At 46.5% G+C, this 17289-nt stretch overlaps 1 protein-coding gene across 7 annotated transcripts in view; it reads right to left on the reverse strand.

Annotated features, from left to right (window-relative positions):
• SETD7 (SET domain containing 7, histone lysine methyltransferase) overlaps nucleotides 1-7541 on the reverse strand; it is a 52391-nt gene extending 44850 nt beyond the window's left edge. For 6 of the 7 annotated variants that reach the window (XR_013417149.1, XR_013417150.1, XR_013417148.1 and 3 more), the window contains exon 1: nucleotides 7217-7338. Coding sequence is in view for 3 of the 7 variants with exons in the window: in XM_015139232.3 (XP_014994718.1) it covers nucleotides 7217-7256 (40 nt within the window). In the remaining 4 variants the exon portion in view is untranslated. 7 annotated transcript variants of the gene reach the window in all.
• Nucleotides 7542-17289: the final 9748 nt, after the last annotated feature.

A 17289-nucleotide genomic window follows, 5' to 3' on the forward strand; every position in this document is an offset into this window, starting at 1 on the left:
TCTGAACACTAAGGAAAAAGTTTCCAATATAATTAATTTCTACCTTCCTTCAGCCCTGTCCTATTTCTGAATAAAACACTGAAGGTTCACCCTCAGCAATGGAATTTAGATATTAGGGAAAATTGAAAGTGTCATATAACATACTACAAGCCCTTGGAGGATAGTACTGATCCCAGTTGAGACGACAACAAAAATGTCAACTCCACTCCATGAAGAATCCTTCCTTCCTTCCTTCCTTCCTTCCTTCCTTCCTTCCTTCCTTCCTTCCTTCCTTCCTTCCTTCCTTCCTTCCTTCCCTCCCTCCCTCCCTCCCTCCTTCCTTCCTTCTTCCTTGCCTCCCTCCCTCCTTCCCTCCTTTTCTTCCTTTCTTACCTCACTCCCTCCTTCCCTCTTTCTCTTCCTCTTTCCTTTATTTTTCAGAGACAGGGTCTCACTCTGTTACTTAGGCTGGAGTGCAGTGATGAGACCATAGCTTACTGTAACCTCAAACTTGTAGGCTCAAGTGATCCTTCTGCCTCAGCCTTCCATGTAGCTGGGACTTTAGGTAGACATCACCACAACCGGCTAATTTTTTTTTTTTTTTTTTTTTGAGACAGAGTTTCACTCTTTTTGCCCAGGCTGGAGTGCAATGGTGCCATCTTGGCTCACTGCAACCTCCGCCTCCCAGGTGCTAGCAATTGTCCTGCCTCAGCCTCCCTAGTAGCTGGGATTACAGGCACCTGCCACCATGCCCAGCTAATTTTTTTGTATTTTTAGTAGAGACGAGGTTTCACTATGTTGGCCAGGCTGGTCTCGAACTTCTGACCTCAGGTGATCCACCCGCCTCAGCCTCGCAAATGGCTAATTAAAAAATTTTTTTATAGAGACAGGGTCTCACTGTGTTGCCCAGGCTGGTCTCAAACTCCTGAGCTCAAGTGATACACCCACTTTGGGTGCTGGGATTACAGGCAAGAGCCACCACACCTGGCCTCAATGCCTTTCAACAGGCAAATGAAGTGGAGCCCTATCACCATCTTAATCTCTTGGGAGAGACAAGGACAGGGGAGAGCTACCAAATGATGGCCATTACTCTGGTGACCTTGCACATTAAGGAGGTGCTTGGACGTGCGACCTCTCCCTGTCATTCTAAAGGCTTTTAGATTGCTGGTTGTGAGACAGTTCTGAAATCTATTAGATGACAGCAGGAGCCCCTTCCTGGTTTGTTTTATTTTCTTTACATCCTTAGGGTGTGATCAATTAAAGGAACTAGAGATTAAGGGTTGTGATCATTCAAGACTTCCACTCTGAATATTTAGCATCCTGGAGTAGTTTTCCTAGCAGTAGAACTTTATATCTAAAAGAGCAGCCACAACCAAAACAATAACAGAGACTTTCCATGAGAAAGAGAAGAGACTGGGTTGCAGTGCTCTTACATCTTCTTTCAACATTAGTGCTAGAACAGAGTCTGACATAACTCTTTTTCAAATGCCAGTAAGATCACATAATATTTGGACAATATTTTGTCATGTCAGTAAGTCAATTTAAAATGCACAGGTTCTGATAAACAGAGGAGGATAAAAAGTGTATGAATCTACTATGATCTGGCATTGGGTAATATGCTTTCCTGTTATCAAATGCAAGCCTCAAAACAGTGTCCCATATTCTCATCTTACAGATAAAGACACCAATGCTTTATAAGACTTGCCCAAGTGCCGGGCGCGGTGGCTCAAGCCTGTAATCCCAGCACTTTGGGAGGCCAAGACGGGCGGATCGCAAGGTCAGGAGATCGAGACCATCCCGGCTAACACGGTGAAACCCCGTCTCTACTAAAAAATACAAAAAACTAGCCAGGTGAGGTGGCGGGCCTGTAGTCCCAGCTACTCGGGAGGCTGAAGCAGGAGAACGGCGTGAACCCAGGAGGCGGAGCTTGCAGTGAGCTGAGATCCCGCCACTGCACTCCAGCCTGGGCGACAGAGCGAGACTCCGTCTCAAAAAAAAAAAAAAAAAAAAAAAAGACTTGCCCAAGAGACATCACCACTTTGAGTGTGCTGATGAATACTGAAAGCCCCTTCTCCAAATCCTTTAATTGCCATTCTAGACACTGGCAAACTAGTTGAACACACTCTTCCTTGGTGATGGTAAGAAGGTACCTCTGAAAAGGTAGGAACCCCCAGGTCCCCGGCAGGGAAGTGGAAGAAGGATTTGTGATGAAGATCATTCAACCACCAGATTTCCAACAGCATATCCCGGTTGCAAAGTCTTATCTCTTCCAAGTGTTATCTAACTTGAAGGGAAACACTAGTCCTCCTTGCTCTGCATGAGGTCAATTTGTAAAATGCGCCAAGTCAGCCAACAGCCTTCCAGGCGAGTTCCCACTGAACACAGGCTGAATACCAGTCCCAAGCAACAGGGAAAATTAACTTGAATGACTGCTCTGTGTTTATAAGGTTGCCCAAGCTAATGTTCTGTGTTATCTGTCTGTAGCATGATTTTAAATATTTACAGAAGTTAGAGAAAGGAAAAAAAGTATCAGTTCACAAGTCTACTTTTTCACTTTGTTCTATGATTATTATCTATTGAACAGATAGAAAGTTACAATTTTCCCCTCTAGTTACTTCTGAGGGAGCTTCTTCCTGAATCTGATAAGAGTCAGGCCTATATTCTAAGCAGCAATGTACATCTCAATCTCAGCAAAGTAAATTCCCTCTGGATCAGACACCCAGCTGCTTAATGTCTCAGGCTTACTCACAAGAGATCTGAGAGTGGTGTGCGAGTAATTCCTTTAGAACCAGAGACCCTACATACATACCGTTGGTTTTGTAGACTAGAACATTGCTTTAAAAAACCAACAATAATAGGCTGGGGCGCCGTGGTTCATGTCTGTAATCCCAGCACTTTGGGAAGCCAAGGTGGATCTCTTGAGCCCAGGAGACCAGTCTGGGCAATACAGTGAGACCCCATCTCATTAAATAAATACATACATAAATTGAAAAACAAAAAACAACAATAATAAAAGGCAAGCTTATTCTGTTTAATGCAAAGAACATGCCCTCCTTGTGATGCATTCAATCACTGACTCTTAAAAACATAGCTTGACGTTTTGGTCTTTTAAAATTTTTTTTATTTTTTTAGGTTTTTCAAAAAATTATTTCAACTTTTATTTTAGATTCGGGGTTATATATGCAAGTTTGGATAATTTTATTTTTAAGTGTAATTGTTGTCAAGAGTTCAACTATTAGTTGTGAGGGTCATAATTTTAATATGTGGCCCACACAGAAAGGGTGCTACAATACACTTCATATGCATTTTTTCCTAGATACAGGGCATGAGCTGTCTTAGTAGAGACATGCAGAATCTGATATTAGGGGGAGTGTTAATAAAAAAACAATCTTAATATTTTGAGGGGGTTGTGGCAGTGGAACACTGAGCTGCTTGTTTTCATTCTGGTCCCTTGTTCTGATATTTCCCCCTTTTGATCATTCTTCCTCCATGTCTCCTACACATTTCCAGGCCCTTCTGTTTTTCCTGCCCTCATAACTGCGCATCTGGACCACTGCAAAGAGATTTCAAGGTACCCCACCTGCTGTGTCAGTCCCTCTGACTGTCCTGCTGGCCACTGCCTGTTAATCTTCCCGGAGTGGAGTCCTGATCCTGTCATTCCCTTTTTTAAAGAGCCCCCACGGCTTCCATGGCTTCCAGCACACAGTCCATGCTCTCAGCCTGTGATCCAGCCTCCCTTCCCTGTCTTCCCCTTCACTTTTCTCCTTGTAAGCTCCCTGTTGCAGTGAAACCGAATGACTGTTCTCTGGGTGCACCCGCAGAATTCCATGCCTCCGTGTCTTCACTCACAAAGTTCCCCTCGCAACCTGACTCAGCTCTTCGGCACCTCTTCTGGAAAATCTTTCCGCTTTGACTTCCCTAAGCTGAACTAATTTTTACTTCCTCTCAACCGTCACCATTCATCTGTATAGCTATTTTTCTTTGAAATTATATTAGAGACCACATCATATTCATCTTTGTATCTATGGGTAGACAAAGAAATAGATGCTATAATAAAATTCTGTTCCCAGATGCCCAGAGGAATAACACTGGAAAACTAAACATCACTCTTCACTGAACCAGTGTGTCTCAAAGTGTTTTCCAAAAGCCACAGCAGAGCTCAGGTGGAGCTCTGAGGCCCTCTGAGGCTCTCTGAGGCCCAGGGCTTGCTGTCTTCTCACAAGAGCACAGCCAACACAGTACACAGAACACTCTCTTGACACAGCCTCCGCCACTCCCCTCACCTCAGGGATTTGTCCACCCTGAGTTCAGAACTTCCCCAGAGTTACAATCATATCCTGAAAGAGAACTAAATGCACATGATATATAAGACATTTAAACTCAAGTCCTGAAGAGACTAATTTCTTCCCCAGAGTAAATCTCTAATGAAGAAGGAAAAAGAGAGCCATTGCAGAGGACACAGGTTAAGTTCTTTTTCCCCAAATGCATTTTTCTGAAAGTCACTGAACTCTATCAGAAACAACCTCTACAGAGTTATAGTGACCAAAAAAAAATGGCACTGACATAATATTTAACTGTCACTTCCAAACTCAGTTATCAAGTGTTTCATAAATTTGACTAACTCGTTAAAAATAAAAAATGTAGGAAGACAGTTTGGTCTGGTGGAGGGCCGTTTTGGAAGTCCAAGCCAGTCTCTCCACCTCACTGAGTGTTCTTGGATTAGTCCTTAACTTCTGTATGCCTCAGTTCCTGCCTCTGTAAAATTAGGATAATATTAGTACCCACCTCATAAGACTGAATAGGACTGAATGGATAATGTCTGTGAAACACTTAGCACACAGCCTGCACTTAATAAGAACTAAACAATTATAGCAACGATAATAATAGCTATGACAGTGAAACTACTGAGAACAGAGGCTCTGTTTATGGAAAGAGGTAGATTAGTTGGTACTTAAACACTAAGATATTCAGACTAGCTTCTCTTTGGGAAAGAGCAGAAGCAGTTTATACCAGTCCCCTGTGTAAGTGTTAGATGTTATGTAAAGACTATTGCAAACAGCACTCACAAGGCCAAGAATGGCTGGACAAGAGTGCATGGCACAGGTACAGTTTACTGCATGTGCACATACACACTCCTGGCACTGTGCAAGTTAGAGCCTGAGATGCTTCTTGGGCTTTTAAAGATTCTGTGCTGCTCTAATTGTTTAGTTACCTACAACTGAGTGACCATGTGTCCCAGGTTGCCCCAGACATTCAAGGCTTAAGCTACTTGTCCCAGCATCATTATTAATAGCCCCTCATTCTCAAGGGGGCTCTGATTTTGGACAATAATGTGGATGATTACCCTATAAAACAAAACCATCCCTGTTTATGTAAACTTCCCTGTTTTCGAATCCAGTGGACAGTCTCACAGAAACAATACTGATACATTTCTAAAGCTCTTGGTCACAGTCTGCAAAGGAGCCTGAGGACTGTGGACAACTGGACATATGTTTGTAAACAGCTTCAAAGGGGAATGAATGTGGTTTAACACGGAGAACAGTACCAGCAATCAAGGGTTTGTATTTAATTTTTACAAGTAAAAGTAAATGTTGAAGAAAGAAAGCAAACCCTAACAATCCTGGGATCATTTTTCCTTTATCTTTCACAACATGGAGGCACAAGAAGTCAACAACTTTTAACTTCTGAGAAGGCTCCCTGTGGATCAACTCAATCAATGTATCTGGGCTCCAGTCAGCCCCAACATGGGCTTTATTTATTAGAGAGATAAATAGCTCTGTGAGTTCACAACATGGTGAAAATGTTCTTAACAAAAACCACACACTCTTTAATTGGCTTCGAAGTTAGATGAAGAAATAAGTTTTAATATTGGCATTACATTGAATACTTTTCAAGAGTTCAGAAATGTTAGTCTGCTTAATCTCCCCTTAAGACCTCAGAAGCACTGCAAAGGGAATTATGTTTATGAAAACATTAAAACTGATTTTTCCCAATGTAACAACAACCATGTATCCTTACGCATTTGTAGTGTTGCCACTTTTTTCTTTATCTTTCGTCAGAACTTGTGTTTATACAAATCGGACAGAAACCAGATTCAACAAACAGCTAAAAATTATTTACTCACATGCTTGGTTTAAAACATTCTGGTATCATACCACACCACACTGAAAAACATCACGACGTACTGTATGTAGTGGAACCAAATAAATACACTAAAGAGTATTTTCCAGTATTCGCTGTTACAAAATCATAACATCCCATGATACAAACAACGAGATTGTATAACGTCCCCACATCGTTTTTTCAGAACTAGCAAAAAAAAAAAAAAAAAAAAAAAAAGGTGGAGAAACTCAGCAAAACAAAGTGGCGAGAAAAGTCGGGGGAGGGGCGGTAGAAGAGAAGGGGCGGAGAAACACGACACCGAGGCGGTGATATCACCCACAGCCAACGGCATGGAATTCAGAAAGTTAAGTGTCACCCAGCAATTTCGGTGCGGGCTCGCGGCGCGCCTGCACAGCGTGGCGGCTGCACCCCGGCGAAGCAGGAAGGGGGAGGGGGAGGCCTGACTGAGTTCGCTCGGGGGCAGCGGAGGGGAGGGCCGCCCGCCTCCCGGACGGCGCGCGTTCGAGTCCCGGGTCGGGAGCCTTGTCAGTCGCCCGACAATGATTTCATCTTTTCGGAAGCGCTACCGCCTGGGCCGCGGCTGCCACGTGCCCGGTCTGGCCCCGTGCGCTGCGCCGGGGGACCTACCCGGACGCGGCCGCGGCCGCCGCTGGGCGCAGAGGCAGCAGAAGAAAAGGGCTGGCGGCCGGGAGGGAATCCGGGTGGCCAAAACTGGGCTAGGGGATTGCTCCGCGGAGTCCGCCGGCCTCAAGCGGCTGCCCTGAGGAGTGCACCCACCCTCCGCGCCCAAAGGAGGAAAGGCCAGAGCGCGGGGCAGGTTTCGCAACTCCGAGGGTGGATGCAGGCTGTGGCCGGGCGGGATGGCGCGGCCGTGCCTTTCCAGCGCCCCCGGCCTGGCAGAGCCCCATTCTCGGCCTGCGCCCCGCCGCGCAGTGCGCGCTCCCGGCGGCGTGACCGTGGCTGTCGGGCCCCCGCCCGAGCCGGGCAGCCGGCCACCCGTGTAAGGGACAGTGGCGGCCGCGGGGCCCGGCGCCGCGCCGCTTGCAGCCCGCCACTCCTTCCGCGCTCCGGGCCCTCTGCGCCTCCTCCCCCGGCCCTGGAGAAATGCTTGTACCTTCCACCGCCTCCTCCACCATCTCGTCGTCGCTATCCATGGCGGCTGGGGACCCTGCCCAGCTCGGGGCTGCGCGGCTGCCTCCCGTCCCTCCGGGTGCTCCTGGCTGCTGAGCGAGCTCTGGGGCTCGCGAGTTTGGAGGAGGAGGAGGAAGAGGAGGAGCAGTCGGGGCTGGCTCGCACTGCCTCCCCCTACAGCCCTTTCAATTCCTTGGCCTTCAGCTGCTGCGGCAGCAGCCGTCGTCCCCCCTCCCTTCGCCCACTTGCCCCTCGCCTCGGAGGCTCCGGTGTGTCGCCTTGGCCGCTGCAGCTGCTGCAACTTTCTCCTGTAATACCCCCTCTTTGTTATCGAGCAGCTGATCCGCTGACATCACCCAGCGCCGGTGCGCTCCCTCCCTCGCTGATTGACAGTTCCCTGTCCCTTTCCAGAAGTAAGGCTCCTTAAAACGAAAGGAGCTCCGGGGCCGAGCGTATTCCGCGTCCCAGCCAACCCGCCTCTGGCCCGTGAGCGTTTCTCCTTTGCTTAGGCGCGGCTTGGCGCGCCCCGAGCGCGCAACGCGGTCCCGGGCGCTGCAGGCTTCTTCCGGACACTTGGACGGCCCGTGGGGGCTCCGAGCTCCCGGCCTCCAGTTGTGCCGGGAGCAACTTGAAAGTCCGCCGTGCACTGTCCGTGCCCCCTCGAGACAACCTCCAAAGTGCCAGGGAAGCTAAGGAAGCGTTTCTGACGCTCTGGCGCCTGGACTTCCTCTCACCCTCGCCCCCACATCACCCCGTTCGCCACCGGGAGCTGCACGAGTGCGACACGCACCGGAGCGCAGGTGTCCTCGCGGTCCCGCATCGCATCCGCAAGCCGATTTCCCGAGCTCGGGGGCTGTTATCTGGCCCGGATTCCGCAGGATGGCGGGTCCACCCCAGCGCCCCCACTCCCCGCCCTCCTTCGGGTCGCCAGGCCCTCGGGTGATTCAGAAATGCATCAAATCCAAATGGCAGCGGGCTCTCTGTCAGGCAGGAAACAAGCCGCACCGAAGGCTCGGCAGGTTCCTTCTCGCGGCTGTGGTAATTGAAAAGGAGCCGCCGAGTGGAGCTAACGAGGAAGGAAGGACCCTCCGTCTGGCGCGCCTCTTTCCCGCGCCTCCCGCCCTGTAAGTGCGATGTCCCCAGCTGTCTCCCTGTTTCTCCAAGTGCCAACCACTTCACAGATTCAGGCGTCCTCAAGTGGAGAAAACCACTGGGCACCCGGCTTCCGGCCCAGCCACTTAGTGTCATTATGGCGCTGCCTCTTACAGGTGGCGGTAAAGGACGACTGTAAATAGCCGATTAAATAGATGCAAATGTACACAATGTACCGTGGAATTACCGGGTGCCACTCTGGGCACCTGCCAAGAACAGCTACTGCATGGAGGGGAGGAGGGAGCAAAAAAAAAAGTAGTTCCATTTTGCTTTCTGAACAATGAATGAGACTTTGGGGATTTCAAAATACTTCCAGCGCCCGGGAGACTACTCCTTGTTTTTGGCTCTGTGCTTAAATGGTAGATATTTTTGTCAAGTATTGCCGGCTTGTTTCTTAAAGGCAGTTTTTCCTCTGTGAAAAAGAGAACAATGCTAGGAACATTAGTACCACACACTTCCAGGAATTTCAGCCCCTTTGACTATTTTAGAAAGGGGAGGGCCCTGGACCAGAAGTTAGGAGACGTTGAGTCCTGGTGCTGCTCACCTGCAGAGGTGTCTTGGGAGCCCAGCCAGCCAGCCTGAATTCCTCCAGATTAGAGAGAGGCTTAGTCTACATTGACATAAGGTCCTTGGGGCTTAGGCTAGACCACTCAGGTTCTCTGGCTCAAGCAAGACACCCTCTAGCTTAGTCTACACCTCTCTGAAGTCTCTTGGCTTAGGTTTGACCTCCTTAAAGTCCTCCAGTGCAGATACTGGGAGTCCAAGGCTAAACAGAGAAGGTGTACCTGCAGTGGAAGATGAAAGAGCCGCTTTAGGTTACATCATTTTCAAACATGAACCACAGAAACAGGATTTTATATCTGATTTTTAAAAAGCTATCATTTACTGAGCTCGGTCACTCACTGGTTTTGAATTATATATTTTTTCTTATTTAACCTTTTTACATATCACCTCCTCCCTTGCATATTATACTGGTGCACTAGAACATACCAGATACTTCCCCAGTTTCCAGTTGATTTTCAGGGGTGAATACAATGCTGAAAGCTAAAGAAAGCAGCAAAAATACTTCATTCTCTTACTCAAAGGGGGTGAGGCAGGGTTGGGAGGCTGGAAGAAATCTCCTCTCCAGACGCACAGAAGACACAGGTTCGTGGTGGGTGGGTCCGTGTGGGAGTGAAGGAGAGGGGAGGAATCATGTTGCAAGTGTCCAACTGTCCCCTTGGTGCTGTGAGGTTTTCCCAGCCTAAGCACCCAAACTGTCAAGCGCTCCCTTTCTATCTACTACCTTGAGAACACCTGAAACCCTGCCTACGGCCCCCATGGGTGAAGCAGAGATTTCCTCCGGACCTGCAAGAGGCAGGGACAGAAAGGGAGCACGGTCCTTCTAGCAAAGTTAGTAGTGATGGGGGTGGGGAGGAACTACCAGAGGACCTTCACCAGATCTGCACATGACTCAGGCAGCAGCAGGGACACAGTTCCATCCCTCTTCCCCTACCATTCATTCCTGCTGGCTCTGGGCCCAAAGCTAGGGCAAAATGTTTTTATGACTCTCTTAAGATCCACTTGTACCTTTACAAATCATGTTGTGTATATTTCAAGTCTCCTTCTCTAGACGGACTGATTCTTATTTATGGTCCTAGAACACAACACAGTGCCTGGTACAGAATGTGGGTTAAGCATTGTCAGCAATGATTTTGCAGATAGGAATATTCTGTTTTATATAAACAGTGCTGAGTCTTTCTCACAGACTGGATTCTCCTCCTGTGTTTTGGCAAAGTGCTTTGTTTCAGTTCAAATCTGAAGAGCATTTTTGAGTTGTTCTACTTTCCCACATCGACTGGCCCCAAATCTGCTTCCATCGCATTCTTTCCCACAGTTTTCTTCATTGAGAGCTGATTTCATAAACTCTCTTTCTTATTGGCTTTCCACCAGTTTCCCCTGTCGAACTCTGTCCCCACCAATGTGGTCATGGGCTAGAAAATCAATAAAACTCTTCATCACAAACAATGTGCAGCAGCAGCGGCAGCAGCAGCGGCAGCAGCAGCGGTGTGGCTCAGCTCCTAACTTGGCAGCTCCCAGTGAGACAGAACGAGCTCTACTGGGGAGGAACAGGACTGCACAGGACATCCAACATCTAGGCTGGGTGAGAGTTGCTTTTGTGTTCACATCAAGAGTGACTTTTTTTTTTTTTTTTCCTGTCTCTGGTCTTGAATCAGGAGGAGGGGTGACTTTTCTAAGCTGCTCTGGCTTAGTTTCCATTGCCTCCAAGGCTGGATTCCTTCTCTTCATACCCAGCTTGGGAAACATAAGTCCTTCTTCCACTGCAGCAAGCAGTCAAAATACTGAGTTAATTTTATTCATTCTACCACCCCTGTCTTTCCCTGGAGAAGGCTGGTGCTTACATACAAGACTGATATAACTTTTGCAATAAATATATTTTTACAAGCTTCTTGTATTTTATGCACCTTCCTACATTTAGGGGAAACAATTCTGTCAATTCGCTGCTATGCATGCTAAGCGAATTGTGAAACAACTAGTGAATGTGGAACTTGTGTGGGATTCACTACTGTTGGCTGTTACTGACTCTTCATCCTGCCCGCTGGCAGGGACTGGAGGGGCCCAAGCAGTCTTCTGGGTCTCCATGTATTTGGGAGGGAGAAGCCTCTGAGACCTCAGCAGTAGGAAGTCGCATCAGGGCCTCTCCAGGTGGCCTGGTGACTTTATGGTTGTTGACCTGGCTCTGGTTTCCACCACTTGCTTACACCACCAGCAGGAAGACAAGGATAGAACTAGTGAAAGAGCTTTTAAATAATCATCAAGTCTCGTTTTGGCACTACTCACTACTTCACAATATTTTTTCCCACCAAATTAGCCAGTTTGATTGAGTTTTTACTTTGTTTTGGTTCCACCAAGAACTAGCCAAGCAACTGGGCAATTCAGTTCTCAGGGCCTTCGTTTTCCCATTTGTAAATGAGGAGTTGGGCTACATAAATTCGAAGCTCAAACTTTCTCTGTCACCTTTTCTGGAGGAAAGGTAAATAGAGCCTGAGGAGCCCCAGGAAAAGGCACATAAAAAGGAAACGGGAAGAAGCCAGGGCAACTCTAACAAACTGAATACTCAAGTCCTCTCACTTTAATGGCTCTATCTGGGCAGGCGGGTGAGGGGAGAACCTTTATCTTGACTCTAGGGAGGGAAGCATGGAAGTTTTAGGAGAACCAAGGTTCCTGGGTTCTGAATCACTGAGTCACTAATCAAGTGGCTAACTGTGTTAGTGACAACTGCAGAAACTGGAGGGAGGGGCTGGGAGAGGAGCAGTGAGGAGGAGACCGGTGGGGGAGGAGATGGGGATGAAAGGGAAGCGTTTGCAGCTTGTAGAGCACTGGGAAGAGCAGGGACATCAAGGGCACCAAATAAAGGTCCAGGGAGCAAAGAAAGAAATGGAGAAAATTCATTCTGCTGGAAATAGACATGACTGCAGTCAGGAAGAAGACTTACAGATTCAGGGTGACCTGATTTGATTACAGCAACAGGAAGTGCAGGAGAGAGAGAGGGCAGAATAACCTGACCTAAGGAAGTGAATTAAATAATAGAGAAGACACTACAGTTGCCATGGTATTAAAATACCTCATGCCACATTAAGCTTCCTCTTTCTCTTTTGCTTGATTCTTGTTTTTGCAACATGTTAATGTCATTGCAGTGTATCCAGTAAACTAAATTTAGACTTTCTGGGGCGGGTGGGGGGAAGGGAAGATGCAGCCCAGATCTCCCTGTTTGGGTCGACTCTGGGCCAATATTGTTCCTTCAGAGAGTTCTTGGGGTTTTTTGCATTATGGGATATGAAAACTTTTATGTCAGGCTTGGGCCTAGTGAAGCTGCTGAGTGAAATGATTTAAAAAAAAAAAAAAAAATGAGGCCAGGCGTGGTGGCTCATGCCTGTAATTCCAGCGCTTTGGGAGACAGAGGCAGGTGGATTACCTGAGGTCAGGAGTTCAAGACCAGCCTGGCCAACATGAGGAAACCCTGTCTCTACTGAAAATACAAAAATTACAAAAATACAAAAATTGGTGGTGCATGCCTGTAGTCCCAGCTACTCGGGAGGCTGAGGAAGAAGAATCACTTGAACCTGGGAGGCGGAGGTTGGAATGAGCCGAGATGGCACCACTGCACTGCACTCTAGCCTGGGCCACAGAGTGAGACTCCGTCTCAAAAAGTAAAAAATAAAAAAAAACACACACACACAAAAGAAACATTGGAAATAGTTTTCAAAGGGGCATCTGTTTTAGAAATTACTTCAGAAAAACAATAGGATTGCAGAAATTTGAAAAATAAAGACAGCCACCAACAAAACCAAATGTGTTTTCTTAGGTATTATTTTCTCTAACTGCTTTTGAAAAATTACTGGGCTAAAATTAAGATGATTGGGTCCTGCAATTGGTAGTCTGCAAAAGCAGACATTGCAGAGGGCAGGTACAAGGTACACTCTTTTGACACTACCATACCCAGGAGGGGCAGAGGAGTATTTCCAGCTGACCTATTTACCACAAATGTCACAACATTCATCAAGGGTCAGCTCTTGACCTTCCTCGAGTGGACTCACATTAACTAGACACTGAGAGACAGAGATGTATACCTGAATGATGATGGACAGATCAGAATACTCACATCGTCAGGGCAAAAGGTCTCTCTATGTAAATAAATGCACTTGAGAAGACAAATTCCATCCAAAAGTTTGCTTAGTTATCTGGAGTAGAATGAATGACATTCGTTGTGTGGTCGACAAGACAAATACTCCTGATACAGTGTTCTGAAAGAATGAGGTTGCTCACCCATCCCACTCACCCCTGCTTAGATGGCCCTGTGGCTTCTGAGGCTTCAAGCTTCTTTCCCCGTGCTCTAGTTTCTTCAAACCTGTTTCTCCACACAGCATCCTGTACAGCCCACTAGGCAGATTTACACTAAGTCATAATAACATTCTCTATCTTCCTGGCATTATAGCCAAGTCACTTTAATGGGAATTTGAGGTAATCCTCAAACTTTTCAGTCACAAATTGAGTCACTCTCTTGGTTTATGCCCACTGAATTCTAGCCAAAACCATTGGGTGTGCAGATTTTGGTAGTCAAACTTTCTGAGAGCAACCTAGTTCTCAAGTTCTTGGGAAAGCACCTCATTTCTGTTTCATGAGCCATCAACAGTGGGCCAACCTTCTTAGGCTACCATGATTTCTGAGAAATAGACCAGACATATTAAGACCCATGTGGCCTGTTCTGTGATACAGTCATCCACGTTTTCCTGGGCACTCAGCTCAAAGATATTTCTATTCTGTGCAGGAGTGGAGAGGTTGGCTCTTTGCTATGATGACTTAGGCAACGGAATGCCACCTTGAGGATGCAGGTACCATCTACTATAACATAGATAGAAGTCAAAGTGTCCTCTTCATTGTCCAAATGGGACTCTCTGACTTTGAATCCAATATCCAGAAATGAAAATATACATGTGGTCCTCTTCACTCAGTCACAAACAAAGACAGGTTGATTAAAATGTTTCTGGGACCTGGCATTGAAATGACAACCCTTGATCTACAGGCAGCCCTCACCCGGAAGGGCTTGATGCTAAGCCATCCCTTCCTGTATGTATTTGCTGGAGACCTGTCTTGCAGCCTCTTTGGATCTGGCATGTCCTTTCAGGTCATTTAAGGTCTTATTGATCCTCCTTGCTGAGTCCATAGATCAATTCCTAGGAAAAGATGCTGTAGCCAGCTTTTGGAATGTCTTTCAGACAAATTTTAAAAGCCCTGCTCAAATGCTCCTGTGCTCAAGATAGAGGACCAAAAAGAAAGCAGCCCTGTGGTAGGCCTTGTACTGTCTCCTTGGAGAAAAATGACAGTTGAGAGTAGGTCTTCTGCAAGTTATAAGCATCACTTCCCAACCTGGCATCTGGGGAATGCCTTAAGTCTGAGACAGTGTGAGTTCTTCAGTAGAGCAGGGAGCTTGGTCATTACTCAGCTGTGAAGTCTTGGCACCTCCACCTCATCTGTGTCCCCTGCTCTGTGCTCTCCCCCAAGATGATGTGGCAAAGGTTGTGATTTGAACCAGGTCAGGTTCATTCTCAGTTGTAGACAAGATAAGAGAGAGGGGAAAATCAATGATCTCTCCCTTCTTGCCAATCCTATAGAATTTGGAGTATCTGCAACTAACTTTCCTTAATATTTCGTAATGATCCTTCTGAAAATGTGCATTGAGAATTGTGGGATTGGTTATATCCAAGTAGAGTCATCTTGTTTATAGGCTTATTTTCATCTAAGGGGCTATTTTTATTGCTGACATATACCTTTCAAGTATTTGGAAAGGTTTATCCTGAATGGAATGTAATTTGGCATCTCTGAGCTCATTTGCACCTCACAATAATTCATCCCCAAGACCAGAGATGTTTAAAGACTCGCCCAGGATCCCACAACTGAAATGTGGCCAAATGAGGCTCAAATCAAGGCCCATTGGGTCTTCAGCCATACCTCACACTTCATGCAGAGTGACAAGACTCCTCAGAGGGTGGGCATCAGAGGGCAGGGGTGAAGCAACAAGAGATGGCATTTAGAGACAGTCTGCTGTTTCCCAGGAGACTGAGTCACATCCTTTCATTTCATCCTGAAAATGACCTTACGGAATATGATCTCCATTTATAGATGAGGAAACCCGAGACTGTGAGTTCAAATAACATGTCCGGAGTCGCATAACTAGTGAGAGTGGGATTGGAACCACAGCTGTGCAAACCATGAAAAGGCACAGATAGAGGAAATGGGAGTAGCAGGACAGTTGTGGAGAAATAATTCTAGAAGATTATTTAGTAAAGGAAAAGTTCTTAAAGAAGCACTACATCAAGTTTATGGTGCCATACAAGATGGACTTATGGGGTGTATTAATCTGTTCTCACATTGCTGTAAAGAAATATCTGAGACCAGGTAATTTAGAAAGAAAAGAGATTTAATTGGCTCATGGCTCTGCGGGCTACACAATAAGCATGACGGCATCTGCTCAGCTTCTGGGGAGGCCTCAGCAAACTTACAATCATGGCAGAAGGTGAAGGGGGAGCAGGCAGTCACATGGAGAGAGCAGGAACAAGAGAGAGAGGCGGAAGGTGCTACACACTTAAACGACCACATCTCTTGAAAACTCACTCACTATCATGAGGACAGCACCAAGAGGATGGTGCTAAACCATTCATGAGAAATCCATCCCCATGATCCAGCCACCTCCCCACAGGCCCCACCTCCAATATGGGGGATTACATTTCAACATGAGATTTGGGAGGGGACAACATCCAAACTGCATCATAGGGGAAATGACAAAATCACAATGGCTGGCCTCTCATGGCAAAGGAGAGATTTGACCTTGTCTCTGTGGGGTATGCTTTTGTGGAGGTGTCCCAAGTGACCCCCATCCCTTATTTGAGATGATATACTTCTTGGGTTCAAGTCGTTCAGTTTGTTTTTCTGGTTCTGGTGGCTGAGTGGAGGGCAGATATTCTCTCTGCAGCAGATGTGCCATCCTTCACAGTGCCTAGCATGCTACTGGACGTACAGGTGTCCAGGAGGTTGGCAAGCATATTGCCAGGAAAAACTGTTCTACCACTGAGGGCCCAATGCAGACAAGCCCACCATGAGCAGGCTGGCTGGCCGTGGGTAAGGATGCCCATCTTAGGAGCAAGGTACAGCTGACAGATGACTTTTGAGCCGTGGAAATGGAAGACGGAAAAATGCTTTTTGAAGAACTTCATTAATTTTTATTTACTTATTTATTTTTGAGATGGAGTTTGCTTGTTGCCCGGGCTGGAGTGCAATGGCATGGTCTCAGCTCACTGCAACGTCTGCCTCCTGGGTTCAAGCGATTCTCCTGCCTCAGCCTCCCAAGAAGCTGGGATTACGGGTGCCTGCTACCATGCCTGACTAATTTTTTTGTATTTTTAGTGGAGATGGGGTTTCACATGTTGGCCAGGATGGTCTCGAACTCCTGAACTTAGGTGACCCGCCTGCTCAGCCTCCCAAAGTGCTGGGATTACAGGCGTGAGCCACTGAACCCAGCCGAACTTCATTAATTTTTAAAAATCCAGTCTTAATCTCTAATTTTAAATCACCATTTACTTTATTAATTTTAGAAGAAAAACATTCATTGGAGAGAGATTAAATAGAATATCAAAAATAAAATGTACAAATCACTCAAAATCCTAACAACCAACAGTAACTATGACAAACAATCTGGTATGCCCTTTCAGACACTTTATAAAAATATATAAGCATAGCTGGGTGCAGTGGCTCATGCCTGTAATCCCAGCACTTTGGGAGGCTGAGGCAGGCTGATCACGAGGTCAGGAGATCGGGACCAGCCTGGCCAACATGGTGAAACCCCTTATCTACTAAAAATACAAAAATTAGCTGGGTGTGGTGGTGTGCACCTGTAGTCCCAGCTACTTGGGAGGCTGAGGTAGAAGAATCACTTGAACCCAGGAGACAGAGATTGGAATGAGCTGAGATCGTGCCACTGCACTCCAGCCTGGGTGACACAGCGAAACTCCATTTCAATAAATAAATAAATATATATATATACACATACACACACACCTGTCCTATAAATGTGTTTATAGGACACATAATCTTGCATTTTTTAAAATTAACTCCATTCTTAAGTAATACATTAATTAACTGTCCAATGGTACATTTGATTCCGTGTATTACAGTTCAGCATTTTATTTATTTATGTATTTATTTATTCGAGATGGGGTCTTGCTCTGTCACCCGGAGTGCAGTGGCATTACCACTTCCCAGGCTCAGGTGATCCTCCCACCTCAGCCTCTCGAGTAGCTGGAACTACAGGTGTGCACCATTACACCTGGCTAATTTTTAAATTTTTTT

This window comes from Macaca mulatta, chromosome 5 (genome assembly GCF_049350105.2).
Source record: "Macaca mulatta isolate MMU2019108-1 chromosome 5, T2T-MMU8v2.0, whole genome shotgun sequence".
Classification (NCBI taxonomy): domain Eukaryota; kingdom Metazoa; phylum Chordata; class Mammalia; order Primates; family Cercopithecidae; genus Macaca; species Macaca mulatta.